Source organism: Myxine glutinosa, chromosome 1 (genome assembly GCF_964187855.1).
Source record: "Myxine glutinosa chromosome 1, kmMyxGlut1.1, whole genome shotgun sequence".
NCBI lineage: Eukaryota > Metazoa > Chordata > Myxini > Myxiniformes > Myxinidae > Myxine > Myxine glutinosa.
Window position 1 is genome coordinate 223,097,922 of NC_136261.1, and position 17,411 is coordinate 223,115,332.

Below are 17,411 nucleotides of genomic sequence, written 5' to 3' on the forward strand. Positions count from 1 at the left end.
TGCAATACGCTTATATTGTAACGTCCTCATTATCCTGCGCACATGAAGTGAAAAGTGGGGTTAAGCAATAGGGTCACTTCTGTCTTGCCTGGTGTTGGCTTAGCGGTTAGGGTGCCGGCTTGCGATCCTCGGATCCTGGGTTCGAATCCCGGTCGATCGCTGAATTAACGCCAGGGGGGTTGACTCAGCCTGTCATCCTTCCGAGGTCGGCAAATCGATTACCAGCTCACTGGTAATTTGGGCACTGCATCAGCGGCACAAACGCGCTTACAGAGAAATGATGCAAACAGCAGCCACAAGCTGCATACGAAAAGAACAACAACTTCTGTCTTGTCTGTTCATCCGCCAGTCTACAAACGTCAGTTTATGATCGAGGAACAACTTCATTTAATGTTATAATTTGAACACAAATCAGAATACGAATCGGAAACCAAACCTGCCGTTTAACAGAACTTTGGGTCCCAAAGCACAAATTGAAAATCATTCCAAACAAGAAACGTACTGTTTTTATGGATGCCATAAAGGACACAAACAACAGGCATGAAGAATTAATGTTACATGTTAGATAGGGTGGTATAATAGACACTGCATCAATGGTGGTAAACGTCTGGAATTTTTAATACAACCTTTAAATCATTATTTTCTTCTATTTAATTATATACCTGAACACTGCCTGGGGTAAGTTGTTCTATGGACTCTCTCGATCATGTCTGTCGTAGTCACCGTCATGTAACACCACATACAGACCACTCTGTATGAATCCCAAGAACATTTTCTTCATGTAGATTTTAACATTTAATTTACGTCTCCAGTCCAGGGTCTGAAGGCATCAACAGAAGCCTTTTGGTTATGGTTGCTTGAAAGTTCACAAATTCTAACTTTAGTGAGATGAAACTGCAAAGGCAACGATGAGGCTTGTCTGGATAGTGCCTAAAGAGACCAAACCAATGTACTTTATGATATGAGATTGCATCATCCATCGTCATGTCAGGGCTCTGTCTTGTATAAAAGAGGAAATTTCACAGCGGAACCAGCACTCCAGAATGAACATGTATTCTCTTTGGGTTTCAGGAGCCTTACTGAGTGTCTTGCTCCATTGTTCATGGTCAGAGGTCGTAAGAAGTTTCCATTCATGATCCATAAGTTCGACTTTTTTCTTTCACGCATATAAATACTTTTAGGCCATTTGTTTAAAGTGCACTTGTTTTTATATTCTAGGCAATTGTTGCTGGATTCTCAGCTCTTCTTACTGAGTGACCATCTTGCCTACTGCCTTGCAGGCTCTACTTGACTCCTATGCACATGGTTCTTATGATGCTGGAGGTAGATGCGTGTGCAATGTTTACCTCCCTAATACCACGTTCCCAGCAGACAAGGTGGAGCAACTGCAGATTGTCACCCAAGACCTCTCACAAAGTGTGCATCAACAGGTCACCAAGGTGAGTGGAATGAGCAAATATTACACCGCAGACGGGCATGAGGGTGAGTTTCCTTTGAGGGAACTGCAGTCATGCAGGTTAGTCCACAGGTGTTGGCACACTTGATCACATTGGAGCTGCACCGTGCTCCCCGAGAAGAAATCGGGCAGCCTGCCTTGCGTGTTGTAAAATATATAATTAATTTAAATTTGTTTGGCATAAGTGAGGACACAACAACGAAGGTTGCAGAGATTAAAATAATTATTGACACAAAACCCCAACTTTATGACATTTTGTTCAATGCCTCTGTGCGTGTTCTTTTTTTATTCTTTACATTTCTCTCTCGGGCTAATCAGAATCAAAATTACGTTTTAGAGGGACCACTGAAGTCGATGCCAACTTTGTGTCTTCAGTCACTTGGTGACCTCTGGTCGATCTAAACATGAGTTGCTTTGCTCAAATACCAACCCTGTTATGATTTATTTCCCATTGCTCGGATCTCAGAATTTTTTTGCATGAACACCTATGGCAAAAGTGCAAACACGGATAATAATAATAATAATAATACATTTATTTTATATAACGCTTTTCAAGAAGCCCGAAGACGCTTTGACAGAGTACAAAAAACAAGTGCAAAAATACAAAAATCAATAGGTAAATAATCAAAGCAAAAGGAAGGAGAAGGAGAAGAGATAGTCAGGGGTTAAATGCTGTGGGTTAAATGTTGAATGCAGTGTTGAACAGGTGGGTCTTGAGTAATGTTTTGAATGTGGTGAGTGAGGAGGAGTCTCTGATGGTGTGAGGTAGTGAGTTCCAGAGGGTGGGAGCAGCGATGGAGAAGGCTCTGTCCCCCCAGGATCTGAATTTGGTCCGGATGGGGGTGGGTCAGGAGGTTGGTACCAGCAGAGCGGAGGTTGCGGGTGGGAGTGTGTCTGGAGAGGAGGTCAGCCAGGTAGGATGGGGCCAGGTTATGGAGGGCTTTGTAGGTCAAGAGGAGGATTTTGTACTGGATTCTCTGGAGGATGGGGAGCCAGTGAAGCTTGTAAAGGACGTTAAACTCTTCTTCTGTCATTATCAAAGTTCAGCAAACTAATCAATGATAACTTTATTGTATATTTTTGTTCGAAAAACTGAGGGTTATGGTTAGAAGAGCTAGAACACAGAAATAAAAGAAGAGAACAGCTAGAACACAGTGGAAAGCAGGAAAGCATGCCAACAGCAGTTGGGACTCAACAGGGGACACTTGGAGGAAGATTGGGTGAGTGTAAAAATAAGGGAGGAGATGGAAGAAGAGAACTAAAAGACCAGAAGAAGAAGGAGACTGAAAGAAAAAACAGAAAAAACTGGGGAAGAAACAGCAACGGAATAAAAAGATAGAAATGTGGGTAGAGGGAGAGGAGAGAAAAAACAACAACCTGGTAAGTAAGGGGTGTATAGAGAATATCACGAGTTTGGAAAGGAATAATATGAGAAGGTGAATAGTCATCTTGAATATTACAGGGAAGGACGAGACTGAACAGACTGAGGAAATTGGTTCCACAGTTGGAAGAAAAGAGGAGCAGTGAATGGAAGTGAGCAGTGAGCCTGGATTTTTGGAGTTGTAATGTAAGAGGGTTACTGGTAGAATCTTTACAATCTAGAGGAACCTGATGGGGCCAGAGAAAGAAAGGGCAAAGGGTGCTCGATCAGAAAGCAGGGAATAGAAGATAGGCCACAAACCTGTCTGCAATTCAGGAGCAACAAACCCTGAGATTCAGTTTTGTCAGGAGATGATATTTTATTTTGATGGCCTTTGACCCCAATGCTGTAAGATCTGGAAGATCTGAGGTAGGTTGTTAGAAAGAATTGGCACTACGGAGGATGCCCAGTTGGTGTCTGGCATTGGATGCCAACTCGGATTTGTGACAGATAATAATATTCATTGTGGCTGATGCTGATGCCCATATGTTTGAGATCGTGACCCTCTTTGGGAGGTTTCTCAAGATGGGAGGGTTCACCAGGAGGTCCTTTTGGACACAAAGTGAGTGTGTGATTTCCCAGGTTAGATTCATTCTGCATAGAGGGTAGATGCTGCTGGCTGCCATTCTGAAGGAGATGAGATGTTATATAGCACAGACTGACATCATTCGCAAAAACTTGAGGATTTTGCAGAGAATTACACAGGTCGTTGAGCTGCAAGAATGACAGACCGCGAGTTGTAAGAAAACAACCAGTTGTAAGAAAAGGTTAAAATTACACACTCGATCAGTATAAGCTTGTTTTCTCAACTGCTATATTTTAATTTATTGCTCCATCTGCAGATCTCTCGCTATGAGGAGATGCTGTTGACTTACACATCTCAACTACAACATCTGGCAAAACGAGTGGAAGATGTAGAGAGTGGACAGATCTACTACACAGAGCTGGAGTTTCAGTTGCTGCACAGTGAGATCCGGGATATGGAGAAGCTTGTAGTGGAGCTCAGTCTTGAGATCAATAACACCATTATCTACTCCCTTTCTTCAGAGGTATGGCTGTGTTCACAGATTGCAAAATACATGTTTTTAGATGTGTCCGCAAAAGTGTCAATTAACTATCGTCTCCAAAATATATTTGGAGTAATTCTAATGCCATGCTTCACAGCTCACCAACATCAGCATCATTGTTGACTCACTGGAAAAACATGACAAAAACAATATACTAGCAACGAGACGGGAGGTGGAGGCTCTGAAGAAGAAACTGAAGGCTTGTAGTGAAAATCGAATCAATGTTTCAAATTCAGCTACTTTTCATCCACTTCCAGGTGCGTAAAACATCAGCGAGCTAAAAGCTCTGCTGACCCAAAGCATGAACCATATCCCCTTGCCCTGAATCATATCAATATAAAAACATAACTGGTCACAAGGATAAGCCATGTTTCTATTTGAAAATGTGAATATCATACTAAAATACACCATTTCGTGTCTGTCTGTCTGTCTGATGAATTTTTGACGACAATACATTCCGTCGTTACTTATCCAATCTCAACCAAACTTGACAGGATGACCAAGGGTTGCATAATGAAGGTTGTAGCGCATTAATTTGCCCCCCTCCCCAAGGGGGTTTTCTCCCCCGAGCGGGTTTTCCCCACCATTGCCGTCAATGGGTTGCGTGTTGAGGTGTATATCAATGTAAAATTAGCTTTATCGTGGCGTTTGTCCAAAGAAGAAGATTCATCGTGGCGTTATTCCAAAGATGCTTTTAGTAACAAAATTAATGATAATCGCATATTGTTAATGTTATTACAAAACAATATTAATACTAATCATGCCCCACTTCCCCAAGGCATTTTTACTGCAGTGATAATGTATATAAATAGCTTATAGTTATAATGGCCTTCCGTGGGAGCAACGGCTTCTACAGGAAGTAACGATATTATAAACCACAAACATGTATGCTCAGCTTTTTAAACAGTCGCTAATGCTCTTTATAACACTAAATTAAGAAATTTGGAGGAATCCCGACATCCGTGAAGAAAGGTTTACTTACAGAACTGAGCGAAGATCTACTGTACTCTATATAAACCACAAATGTTGGGTTAATAACATGGCCCTTTCTGCCGCTACCGTGGCATTTTTCATAGCGAACTTTTGAAACTCGTTCCTGCTGTTTGATACGAAACTGAAAGTGAGAAGCTCAGGTTGTGTTCCTTTACCAAGCAGCTAGCTAGCGCTTGCCAAGCCAGCCGTTCCTTAACGGTTTTGAATGGAGTGCTTGCTCAAATGCTTAAACCACTTGGCGATCTCTCCACAACAAACTTGGTAAATGAACACACACAAAATGAACAAACTTGGTAAATGAACACACACCCAATGTTCTTGAGACCCAACCATAGATCGACAGTAATCTATATACCCCAAAGAGGAATGACCCTTCCTGCCCCTCCCGTAATCAGCGGGTGTACTAGTTTTATCAAATGTGAGTTCAAATAAGAATAAACTGAGAATTGAAAAATAGGCGGATTGAAAATGGACTGAAAATGAGAAAATTAAAAACAGCAACTTCTTTTACATTTCCATTTTATAATGGTGTTGGTATTTGAAAATTATTAGTCAAAATGATTTCCATCATGCTTTCATGTTCATCAATCATATATCCCAACTCAAACTGTCCTTACAAATGACCTGTGAAGATATACTCAAATACCCGCTCTCCCAAATCAATCTTCGACCATTCATTCACATAACCATCATTTACCAAAAACATTTATTCTTCTCCTAAGTTTATTAAATGGAAGATCTCTTTTATTTGAATAAAAAGGTTGAACATAATGTTTTATTAGCGTCATTTAACTAGCCTTGTTATTTTCTGCAGGTTCCTGCAATCATGGTGGCCTAAAGGATGTCAGCAAACCCTTCATGGTTAAGCGAAACTGGAGGGGAAGTGCATATCGATTCGGTGCTTGGGGTAAAGATTCAAATCCAGTCCCAGGCAGGGAGAATCTGTACTGGGTGGGAACAGATAACACAAATTACTTTCAGACTTTCCGTCTCTACTCCAGTTACCAGAAACTACGCACCAATCGTGCACCACTATCTGAAAAACCGCTTCGAACTTATAAGGCTCAATTAAATGCTGTTGTTTTAAATAACAAACTTTACTTTCAACAGTATAACACACACACATTAACCATATATGATCTTACAAGCAACTCATATATAACTCGTGCACAACTTCCTAATGTCGCATATGGTAACAAGTTCTCCTACATAGACAGTGCTTATTCTGACATTGATTTGGCTGTAGATGAAAACGGTCTTTGGGCCATTTACTCCACTGATCAGGCCATGGGGCGCATTGTTCTTAGTTCACTGGATAATCAAACATTGGCCGTGACAAACACTTGGAATGTCCCATTCTACAAACCGACTGCTTCCCAGGGGTTCATGGTGTGTGGGGTTCTCTACCTCACACGTCCAATCACCATGCACGATGAAGAAATATTTTTTGCTTACGATACTCGCACTAACACTTCAAAGAACATGAACATTGTGCTGGAAAAGAAAATGGAGGGAATGAGGAGTCTGGATTACAACCCAGCAGACCACAAGCTTTACATGTACAATGATGGCTACCTGGTCACTTACGATGTGATTTTTCAAATGTGATTGATGAAGTCTATATAGCTTTGGAAATATATACGTTGATTCAGCATTTCAATTTTGATTACCGTTAAGAACAACTGCAATTAGTTTGACACATTTTTTGGGGAAAAAATTTGATTACGTCTATTTCTTCTTGTGATTTCTGCTTTTTGTCTGTTTATACATTTAATAAAATAGAGCCATAAAATTGATTATATTGTGTGAAAATTTTATAAAACTTATTTTATGCTGTACATTCAAAAGGTCCCAATAAAGTGTTGTCATGCATTCAGGATGAGACCACATTAAAAAGCAGACCACATTAACAGGGCCACTTGTGAAGCCTTTTATGAAATTGTTACAAAAAGGCCAATTAATAAATTACTTGGAAAAAAGGAATCATTCCACGATTTTTAAACAGTTTCGACAACTCAAAAAAGAGATGTCTCTCTCTCACACACACACGCACACACACACGCACGCACACACGCACGCACACACGCACACACACACATATACACACACATACACACATACTGTTATGAATTTGGGGTAGAGGAATATATAGATCCAGGTAGATCTGCACAGGTAGGTGTCCGGCTGTCGTGATAGGGAACCTCACCTGTAATAAGTTCTGTGTTCAGCTCGTATGTTGGAATAAGTGCACATCTTCGTCCCCGTCATGAGGGGGCGGTGCAATCCGGGGCATGTTAAGTAGAATTAGGGAATATGCTAACTCCATTGTGTGTCGTTCCCTCTGTGAGCATCCCAGTGTCCCTTATGGCAATACATCCTATAGGCATTAGATAGGCCCTTAGTGCACACACTAATTCAATTTCCTCCCTTACAATGAGTGACCGGAAAAACCAACAGGCAGCGGCCGCGCAGTACGCCACCATGGCGACAAACATCGTGCCAGGCAGGCTGGGAGCCATGCCCAGGAGAACGTGTGATTGGTTGGGGAAGGGACAAAAAGCTTCCCCGTGATTGTGGGTAAGAAAGGTGAAGGAGCCGCACACTGATTGGCCACCGACCGATGACACCTTGGCCAATCAATGCGAAAGGCATGAACATTCGGCCAATCAGTGCTTTGTTTAACAATTATCTCACATGATTATTTAATCCATAATTCTATCCTAATCTTACTTATCCACACCGACAGTACTTTGAAGGGACGAGGTAGACATTATTTCATTTTGGCGCAGTAAGTATTTATACAGTCTCAGAAACTAAGTGTTTCATCCAGAGCTGTACAGAAAACCAAAATTCCAATGAAGAACTTATAACTATGTAATTCACAACAAAAGCAGACATGTCGATTTTTATAATGGATTTTTGTAAAGCAGATAGCAAAGTAATACCGAAATAAAGGCCTTGTCTTGATTGAACTAGCATGTTACTGTGGAGAGACGACGCTTCTTTTGCAATTCCATTAAAAACGATGGAAAAGGTACCAAGTTACAGTTCACAATGATTTTTGTCTTTTAGAAGCAATTGGTCATCGAGATTTTCACAAAAGATGGGTCTTAAAGTGGCCCGCAAAAAGTATTCACCCCCTACCAATAATGCCACATTTCGATTAATTTATGTAGAAACAATTTTTCCAAATGAACTTTTTTATTCATAACTGAAGAGATGAAACTAAAGACTCTTATAGTTGAAGAGGTTACATGTCAGGAATACCTGCAAAAAAATGTACAAAACAAAATTCACTGGTTGCAAAAGTATTCAGCCCCTTAGGTCAGTACTTGGTGGAAGCACCTTTTGAGGCAATGACTGCTATGAGTCCTTATGGGGAGGTGAAATCTTTGCACAGTGAGATGGTGAAATATTTGCCCATTCTTCATGTGAAAATTGCTCTGGTTTTGCCAAGTTTGATGAGGATCATCGATGGACTGCAATCTTCAAGTTTTGCCATAAATGTTCAATTGGATTCATGTCAGGACTTTGACTGGGCCACTCAAGAACATATATTTTCTTCCTATTCAACCACTCCAGTTTGACCTTAGCTTTGCGCTATGGATCATTGTCCTGCTAAAATATGAATCTCTTACCCAGTTTTAGATTCATGGCTGACTCAAGCAGGTTTTCATCAAGGATTCTGCTGTACTTTGCACCGACAATTCTCCATTTTAGCCTGACAAGCTTGCCAGACCCTGCTGATGAAAAGCAGCCCCATAACATGATGCTGCCACAACCATGCTTGATGGTATTGACTGGATAATATGCAGTGTTAGGCTTGCACCAGAAGTAACACTTTGAATTTAGACCAAAAGGTTCAATTTTTGTATCGTCTGACCACAAAACTGACCTAAAAAACTTATCAAAAAAACTTTCAACATAGGAGGGACTCCCCATGGAGAATATTTTATTGCTAACTCTGATATCATAGGTCACATGGTATGGCAGCCATATTGGATTAAAGGGAAAAAATGGACATCATTTTCTCCAGAAACCTTCAACAAAAAAATTGAAACTTGGCAAATGTCATCAACTCCCGATGAGGTATTAAGGGTGATAATGCTGATGTAATTGGGGAAGTGGTATTCCAGCCATTACGAGTTTATCTGAAAAATCTGAAACTTCATATACTTGTCTATGACTTGATGTGAAAAAAAAGAAAAGAAAAAAAAAGAGCACCGGGAGTCCACATTAATATTGCATCTTAAGACACGGTATGAGGATGAAGCGTATAGTTACTCCCGCCGTTTACCCGCGCTTCTATGAATCTCTTCACTTTGACATTCAGAGCACTGGGCAGAAATCACATCGCGTCCACACTCGCTCACCGGCCATCGCGATGCTTGATGTGAGTGAAGAATTAAATTTATGACATTCATAACCTACACCAAGAAACTACAGTGCCTTCAAAAAATATTGACACCCCTTGACTTTTTTCACATTTTGATATGTTACAGCCTGAATTTAAAATGGATTAAATTGAGATTTTTTTCACGAATATACACATAATAAATACCCCATGGTGTCAAAGTGGAATTTTTTTTTGAATTTTTATTATTAAATAATTAAGAATGTTACACAGAAATATCTAATTTATTTAAGTATTCAACCCCCTGAGTAAATACTTCGTAGAAGTGCCTGACCAAGCAAGGTCTTTCTTGCCCGGTTGCTCATTTTGGTCGGATGGCCAGCTCTAAGAAGAGTCTGGGTATTTCCATATTCTTTCCATTTATTAATGACGAGCTGAGGTACCCGGCTTCGCCCGGGTTGAATAAGAATAATACAAATATATGATGAAAAGAACATGTATATTTTAGAGCAATATCACAGTACATTTCCTACATGACGTTTTGTCAATTATCAATTTCTCAAAGCCTCTTGGTATACAACATTTCTGGTTTTCTTACTTGGTGCCAAGACATAAAGATTGCTTGGTTTTCCAACCCTCGAGCAGCCCACGTACAGCTGGCCATGGGAAGTACCCGGCATTGCCAGATGGGGGGAGGGAGGGGAGGGGGAGGGGAGGGGGAAGGGGAGGGGAGGGGAACGGGGGGGAGGGGAGGAGAGGGTGGGGAGGGGAGAAGAGGGGGAGAGGGGGGGAGGGGAGAAGCGGAGGGAGGGGGAGGAGGAGAGAAGAGGAGGGAGGGGGAGGAGGAGGGGGGAGGGGGGAGGGGGAAGGGGGAGGGGGGGAGGAGGAGAGGGGAGGGGGGAGGTGAGGGGGAGGGGGAGGGGGAGGGGGGGAGGGGAGGGGGAGGGGGAGGGGGTGAGGGGAGGGGGAGGGGGAGTGGAGGGGAGGGGGGAGGTGAGGGGGGAGGTGAGGGGGAGGGGTGAGGGGAGGGGGAGTGGAGGGGGAGGGGGAGGGGAGGGGGGAGTGGAGGGGGAGGGGAGGGAGGGGGGAGGGGGAGGGAGGGGGGAGGGGGAGGGGGAGGGGGAGGGGGGAGGGGGAGGGAGGGGGAGGGGGAGGGGGGAGGGGGAGGGGAGTGGGGGGGTGAGGGGGGAGGGGAGGGGGAGGGGGGAGGGGGGGCTTCACCCGGGTTGAATAAGAATAATACAAATATATGATGAAAAGAACATGTATATTTTAGAGCAATATCACAGTACATTTCCTACATGACGTTTTGTCAATTTTCAATTTCTCAAAACCTCTGGGTATACAACATTTCTGGTTTTCTTACTTGGTGCCAAGACATAAAGATTGCTTGGTTTTCCAACCCTCGAGCAGCCCATGTACAGCTGGCCATGGGAAGTACCCGGCATTTCCGGGCGGGGCAAGGGAGGGGAGGGGAACGGGGGGGGAGGGGAGGAGAGGGGGGAGTGGAGAAGAGGGGGGGAGGGGAGAAGAGGGGGGGAGGGGAGAAGAGGGGGGGAGGGGAGAAGAGGAGGGAGGGGGAGGAGGAGAGGGGAGAAGAGGAGGGAGGGAGAGGGGAGGGGGGAGGTGAGGGGGAGTGGAGGGGGAGGGGGGAGGTGAGGGGGAGGGGGAAGGGGAGGGGGAGGAGAGGGGGAGGGGTGAAGGGAGGGGAGGGGGGAGGGTAGGGGGGAGGGGGGAGAGGGAGGAGGAGGGGAGGGGGGAGGGGAGGAGGGAGTGGAGGGGGAGGGGGAGGGGGAGTGGAGGGGAAGGGGGAGGGGTAGGGGGTGAGGGGGGAGGGGAGGGGGATGGGAGCAGGAGGGGGGAGGGGAGGGGGAGGGGAGTGGGAGGGTGGAGGGGAGGAAGAGGGGAGGGGGGAGGGGGGGCTTCGCCCGGGTTGAATAAGAATAATACAAATATATGATGAAAAGAACATGTATATTTTAGAGCAATATCACAGTACATTTCCTACATGGCGTTTTGTCAATTTTCTATTTCTCAAAACCTCTTGGTGTACAACATTTCTGGTTATCTTACTTGGTGCCAAGACATAAAGATTGCTTGGTTTTCCAACCCTCGAGCAGCCCACGTACAGCTGGCCATGGGAAGTACCCGGCATTGCCGGACGGGGGAAGGGGAGGGGAGAGGAACGGGGGTGGAGGGGAGGGGAACGGGGGGGGAGGGGAGGGGAACGGGAGGGGAGGGGAACGGAACGGGGGGGGAGGGGAGGGGAACGGGGGGGGAGGGGAGGGGAACGGGGGGGGAGGGGAGGGGAACAGGGGGGGAGGGGAGGAGAGGGTCAGGAGGGGAGGAGAGGGGCGGGTGGGGAGGGGAGAGAAGGGGGGGAGGGGAGAAGAGGAGGGAGGGGAGGAGGAGAGGGGAGAAGAGGAGGGAGGGGGAGGAGGGAGGGGGGAGGGGGGAGGGGAGGGGGAGGGGGGGGAACGGCTAGCTTGGCAAGCGATAGCAGGATTTTTACTTTTATTTTTACCTCAATGAGGGCTATATATATAGTCCGTGCTTGGAGCCTTCAAGTTCAACATAAAGTGTTTTTATGAAAAATAATGCAGATGTATAACAATCCACCAATGCAAGTTCAGAAATGAATGCAGATCCTTTACTTTGCGATACAAACGCAATTCCCGCCATTTCCACTCACGATCGAGGCCCTCCACAGTCGGCTTCTATCAGTTCGGCCGCGCCTCTTCTTCCTCCTACCACTTCGTCTCACTTCTTTCACTCAAAATGTACGAAATTCTGCCACCTGAAATTATGTAGAGGCCTCGTCGGGGGGATATAAGGTACATAAGGAAGGCGTTGTAACAGAAGAATCAAAATAAAAGTGGAAGAACATGAGGAAATGGGAGCTATTCTGGACCCACAGCCAAACCCGACAAACCATTGCAATACACCCCGAACGTCTAGCGCCGCCACAAACCACCATGGAATTGCAGGTGGCGCGGTTTTTTTAAACCATTGATATTAACATAAAACGTAGCCTATAACCACCAGGATTTTATGCTGATTCCGAATCTGTCTAAAACTTTTCTCCGATGCGTAGTTCTTGAGTTATAAGCGGACATCCAGACAGACACACATATACACACACACACACACACACACACACACACACACACACAGACACTCCTCCTTTATATATAGAGATGTCGCTCACCGTGCTTTTGGGAACTGTCAACACTAGAAATTGTTTTATACCCTTTCCCAGATATATGCTTCCTCACAATTCTATCTCGGATTTCTACAGACAGTTCCTTGGTGTCATGTATGCAGTGCAAATATTCACCGTTGTATCCCTACACCGGGACCGGGTTGTATCCCTACGCCAGACCTCGGATGGCGCTGCTGTGAATCGGGCCTTGATCGGCAGAGTGAATAAACGCGTACGACAATTGATCGCAGTTTGTCGAGATACTTTACATGGCGACGAGGATAAACATCTAGACCATGACTTCTTTTGGCCATATCGATGAATTCGACCCTCATGAGGGGGATTTTGACACGTATTCTGAGCGGTTGTCTTTCTACTTCAAGGCGAACGGCATCGCGACCGAAGGCCGGATGAAGGCCATCTTCCTGTCCGTTTGCGGAGGTGAGACGTTCACACTCGTTAAAAACCTGATTCGGCCTCGGACAATCCAGGAGCTCACGTATGCAGAGCTCAAGGCCGCTTTGAAGGAACATTGCAACCCATCTCCTTCAGTCATCCTGTGTCGGTTTAATTTTTACATGTGCAGACAGCAGCAAGGTCAGTCGATCGCAGACTTCATTGCACACCTCAAAAAACTGTCACATCTGTGTGAGTTTGGGGACACGATCGATGACATGCTCCGTGATTTGCTGGTGGTTGTCATGTCCGATGACCGCACTCGTAGACGCCTGCTTGCTGAGAGAAGACTGACGTTCCAAAATGCCAGCGACACCGCCATTTCCATGGAAAGTGCTGAACGCAACGCTACAAGCATCGGTGCCACTCGCTCGTCTGGTACCAGCCCTGCTGTGAATCGGTTGGATCATGTTCAGCCAAAACGTTGGAACAAGGCTCCTCGTCAGAAGCCAGTGCAGTCTCAAACCCACAACAACTGTTTTCGGTGCAACGGAAAGCACCCTCCGGAGACGTGTCGGTTCAAAGATGCCACCTGCCATTTCTGTTCGAAAACTGGCCATATTGCTCCAGCTTGCATCACTCGCAAATCAGGAAAAGGAAAAGCTGCTGACAAGATTCATCAGTTTATTGGTTCGGAGGAACCCGAGCTTGACCAGGTGAGCTCTGTTTCCGACAACTCAGAATCGTATGACCTGCTTCATATTGATTCTCACCATAGGCGGGACCCTCTTCTTGCCAATGTTGTCGTCAACAATCGACCATTGCAAATGGAGGTCGACACTGGTGCAGCCGTCTCGCTCATCAGCCATGCTGTTTTCACAAACCTGTGGAGTGATGCTGACCGACCCCATCTGAAACCTACTACCTATGGACTCTCCACCTATACAGGTGAGAAGATTGTTCCCTGTGGTACATGTGACGTCATGGTGGGCTACGATAACTGTGAGTTTCACCTACCCCTGATCGTCATTCCTGGAAAGGGCCCTTCCTTACTCGGCAGGAACTGGTTGAGCATAATTCGACTGAAGTGGGAAAGCATTCATCAACTCCGGGCAGCCAACGTTTCTCCTACCGCAGCATACACACTCAAAAATGTGCTGGATACGTACCCGGATGTCTTCAAGGATGAGCTTGGAACCTTGAAAGGACATACGGCTAAACTCAGGGTTGACCGGGATGCCAACCCTATATTTTGCAGGGCTCGCCCAGTCCCTTTCGCCCTGCGTGAGCGGATTGACAAGGAACTGGATCATCTTGAAAATCTGGGGATCATCGAGCAAATCCAGTATGCCGAATGGGCGGTGCCCATCGTTCCGGTCATAAAATCGGACCAGTCCATCCGCATATGTGGAGATTATAAAATGACCGTGAACAGGTGTTCTTCATTGGATAAATATCCAATCCCGAGGATCGAAGACCTCTATGCTCGTCTCACGGGAGGCAAGACTTTTACGAAACTCGATCTCAAATCCGCCTATCTACAGCTCTACTTGGATGAGAATTCGAAACAGTATCTTACCATCAACACGCATCGTGGGTTGTACAGGTACCACCGACTTAGTTTTGGAGTGAAATCTGCACCTGGAATTTATCAGCGTGTCATGGACAGTTTGTTTGCCGCCGAACGCAACGTCGTTTGTTACCAGGATGATATTCTGGTTACTGGTCGTACGGACGCGGAACATCTACAGAACCTGGAGAGAGTTCTGAAGAAGATTTCGGACTCTGGCCTACGTTTGCGTCGAGACAAGTGCAAGTTTATGGTGCCATCAGTCACGTACCTGGGTCATACGATTGATGCCGAGGGTCTACACCCGACAGATGAGAAAGTCAGAGCTATCAAGGATGCTCCTGCTCCACGAGATGTGACCGAATTGAAGTCATACCTCGGTTTGCTTCAGTTCTATGGTCGTTACATCCCGAATGTGACCGACGTTTTGGGCCCCCTTTATCGGCTTTTGAGGAAAGGAGTCTCCTGGAGCTGGGGGTTTACTGAACAATCAGCATTCCAGACCTCTAAGGATCTGCTCAAATCGTCCAATGTTCTCGTTCATTTTGATCCAGAGAAGGATCTTGTGCTGACATGCGATGCCTGTCGGTATGGAGTGGGGAGTGTATTATCACACGTGATGCCTGATGGTACGGAAAGACCGGTTGCATTTGCATCCAGAACGTTGTCCCCGGCAGAGAAAAACTATTCCCAACTTGACAAGGAAGGATTGGGAATCGTTTTCGGTGTCGGCAAATTTCGCCAGTACCTTCTTGGACATCATTTTCCACGATTCGCACTGATCACAAGCCGCTGATCAGTCTGTTTGGTCCAACTAAGGCGACATCTGACACACTACCGCCCAGGATCATCCGCTGGTCCCTGTTTCTCGCTGCTTATGACTACACCATATGTTATAAGCCCGGTTCGTCTATCACAAATGCAGATGCCATGAGTCGGTTACCCCTTCCAGAATCCGTTGATGATTCGCCTACACCAGGATCCATTATCGCACTGATGGATCATCTGGAAGATTGTGCTGTCGATTCCGGCCAGAACCGCACTCATACTCGACGAGACCCCGTTCTGTCCAGAACTGTCCAGGCTGTACAGCTTGGATGGCATTTGCTACCTGAGGGTGACCCAGATTTTGCGGCTTTTAAAGCACGTAAAAACGAACTCAGCGTGGAAAATGGTTGCCTACTCTGGGGATGTCGTGTCGTGATCCTGAAAAATCTGCGTTCCAGGGTCATGGATGAAATCCATGACCGTCACCCCGGGATTGTGAAGATGAAGTCACTCGCCAGAAACTATGTGTGGTGGCCGAATCTTGATGCTGATATCGAACATCATGTTCGACATTGTTACCCCTGCCAGAGCACCCGGAATACACCTGCGAAAGCGCCACTGCATCCCTGGGAATGGCCCAGCGAACCGTGGCATCGCCTACATCTCGATTATGCCGGGCCTATTAACGGCAGCATGATTCTAATAATTCGTACGCGCACACAAAATGGATTGATGCCTATGTGACGCATGGTACTACGTCAGCCATTGTCATCGAAAGACTCAGACGCTGTTTCGCCACTCATGGTCTGCCCAGGATGATTGTGAGTGATAACGGTTCGTGTTTTTCCAGTACCGAGTTTGCCAAGTTCACACGTCGGAACGGCATCAAACATAAGTTTGTCAGCCCACATCACCAGGCTTCAAATGGCTTGGCCGAATGATCCGTAGGAATCATCAAATCCGGATTGCAGAAACTTCAGGAGGGAACCCTGGAAACAAAGCTGTCTCGTCTCCTGTTCAAATACCGCATGACGCCACAATCAACAACCGGTGCAGCTCCGTCTGAGTTATTGATGAAACGACACTTGAGATCGACACTTGACAATCTCAAACCAGACATATCATCAAATGTTTATCAGAGCCAGCCCCAAAAGTTGGTGCACGATAAGACGTCCAACAGTCGATGTATCAACATTGGAGATCCAGTGTTTGCCCGAAATTTTGGTGCAGGTGCGACGTGGCTACCGGGGGACATCATCGAGAAGCCAGGTCCACTGTCCTGTGTGATTCGCCTGCAGGACGGCCGCGAAATTCGTCGACATCAGGACCACATAACCTACCGTCACTGTGAGTCGATGGAGCCTGTAGCATCGTCACAGTCAGGACAACAGTTCGACCCGCCACTGCCTGAGATCGTCGTGGCCGCTCCAGCCGGCTCGGATGCCCCGAAAACCTCTGCAAACGCTACACCCTTCGTGGAGACCAAAGGAATCACCTCGGACTCTGTATCCACTGGTACACCGCGACCCAAAGGAATCACCTCGGACTCTGTATCCACTGGTACACCGCGACGCTCAATGCGTGAGAGAAAAGCACCCGACCGGTTGAATCTTTGAAGATGTTTTTTTTTCATGTTGACACATGTTCTATTTTCACGTATTTTCATTATTCTCATAACCGTTTGCACACATATTTTCACATGTTTTGGAAATGTTGCTTTTGAAATGTCAATTCTGGAAATCTAGCACGTATTGCTCGTGGTAATTTTGGACTTAAAGGGGAGGATGTCATGTATGCAGTGCAAATATTCACCGTTGTATTGTATCCCTACACCGGGACCGGGTTGTATCCCTACGCCAGACCTCGGATGGCGCTGCTGTGAATCGGGCCTTGATCGGCAGAGTGAATAAACGCGTACGACAATTGATCGCAGTTTGTCGAGATACTTTACACTTGGATTTCATGGTAGAGTTTCTGCTATGACATGCACTGTCAACTGTGGGACGTGTATATAAAGCTGTGTTTCTTTCTAAATCATGTCCCATCAATTGAATTGGCTACAGCTGGACTCCAATGTAGTTGTAGAGACATCTCAAGGATGATCAAAGGAAATTGGATGCACTTGAGCTCAATTTGGAGTGTCATAGCAAAGGGGTTGAATACTTATTGACACAAGACATTTCAG

The 17,411-nt window shown here is 45.8% G+C and overlaps 1 protein-coding gene across 2 annotated transcripts; it reads left to right on the forward strand.

Annotated features, from left to right (window-relative positions):
• The first annotated feature begins 1,027 nt into the window (after positions 1 to 1,027).
• Positions 1,028 to 6,808, forward strand: LOC137417591 (olfactomedin-4-like). Of its 2 annotated transcripts, none has more exons than XM_078784187.1 (5): positions 1,028 to 1,112; positions 1,281 to 1,439; positions 3,719 to 3,925; positions 4,041 to 4,200; positions 5,751 to 6,808. In XM_078784187.1, exons 1-5 carry the CDS (start codon positions 1,044 to 1,046, stop codon positions 6,542 to 6,544), a joined length of 1,389 nt encoding a protein of 462 aa, XP_078640313.1. In that variant the 5' UTR covers positions 1,028 to 1,043; the 3' UTR covers positions 6,545 to 6,808. The 2 variants fall into 2 exon arrangements, with proteins under 2 accessions (XP_078640313.1, XP_067959597.2); XM_068103496.2 differs by having other exon boundaries at positions 1,039 to 1,115.
• The last annotated feature ends 10,603 nt before the right edge of the window (positions 6,809 to 17,411 follow it).

What these genes read in the sequence shown, in the direction of transcription:
- LOC137417591 (XM_068103496.2), top strand. Translation starts at nt 1,044, where the DNA reads ATGAACATGTATTCTCTTTGGGTTTCAGGAGCCTTACTGAGTGTCTTG. An exon ending in TGCATCAACAGGTCACCAAG is followed by an intron (nt 1,440 to 3,718) that starts GTGAGTGGAATG and finishes CTCCATCTGCAG; the next exon opens with ATCTCTCGCTATGAGGAGAT. An exon ending in TACTTTTCATCCACTTCCAG is followed by an intron (nt 4,201 to 5,750) that starts GTGCGTAAAACA and finishes TATTTTCTGCAG; the next exon opens with GTTCCTGCAATCATGGTGGC.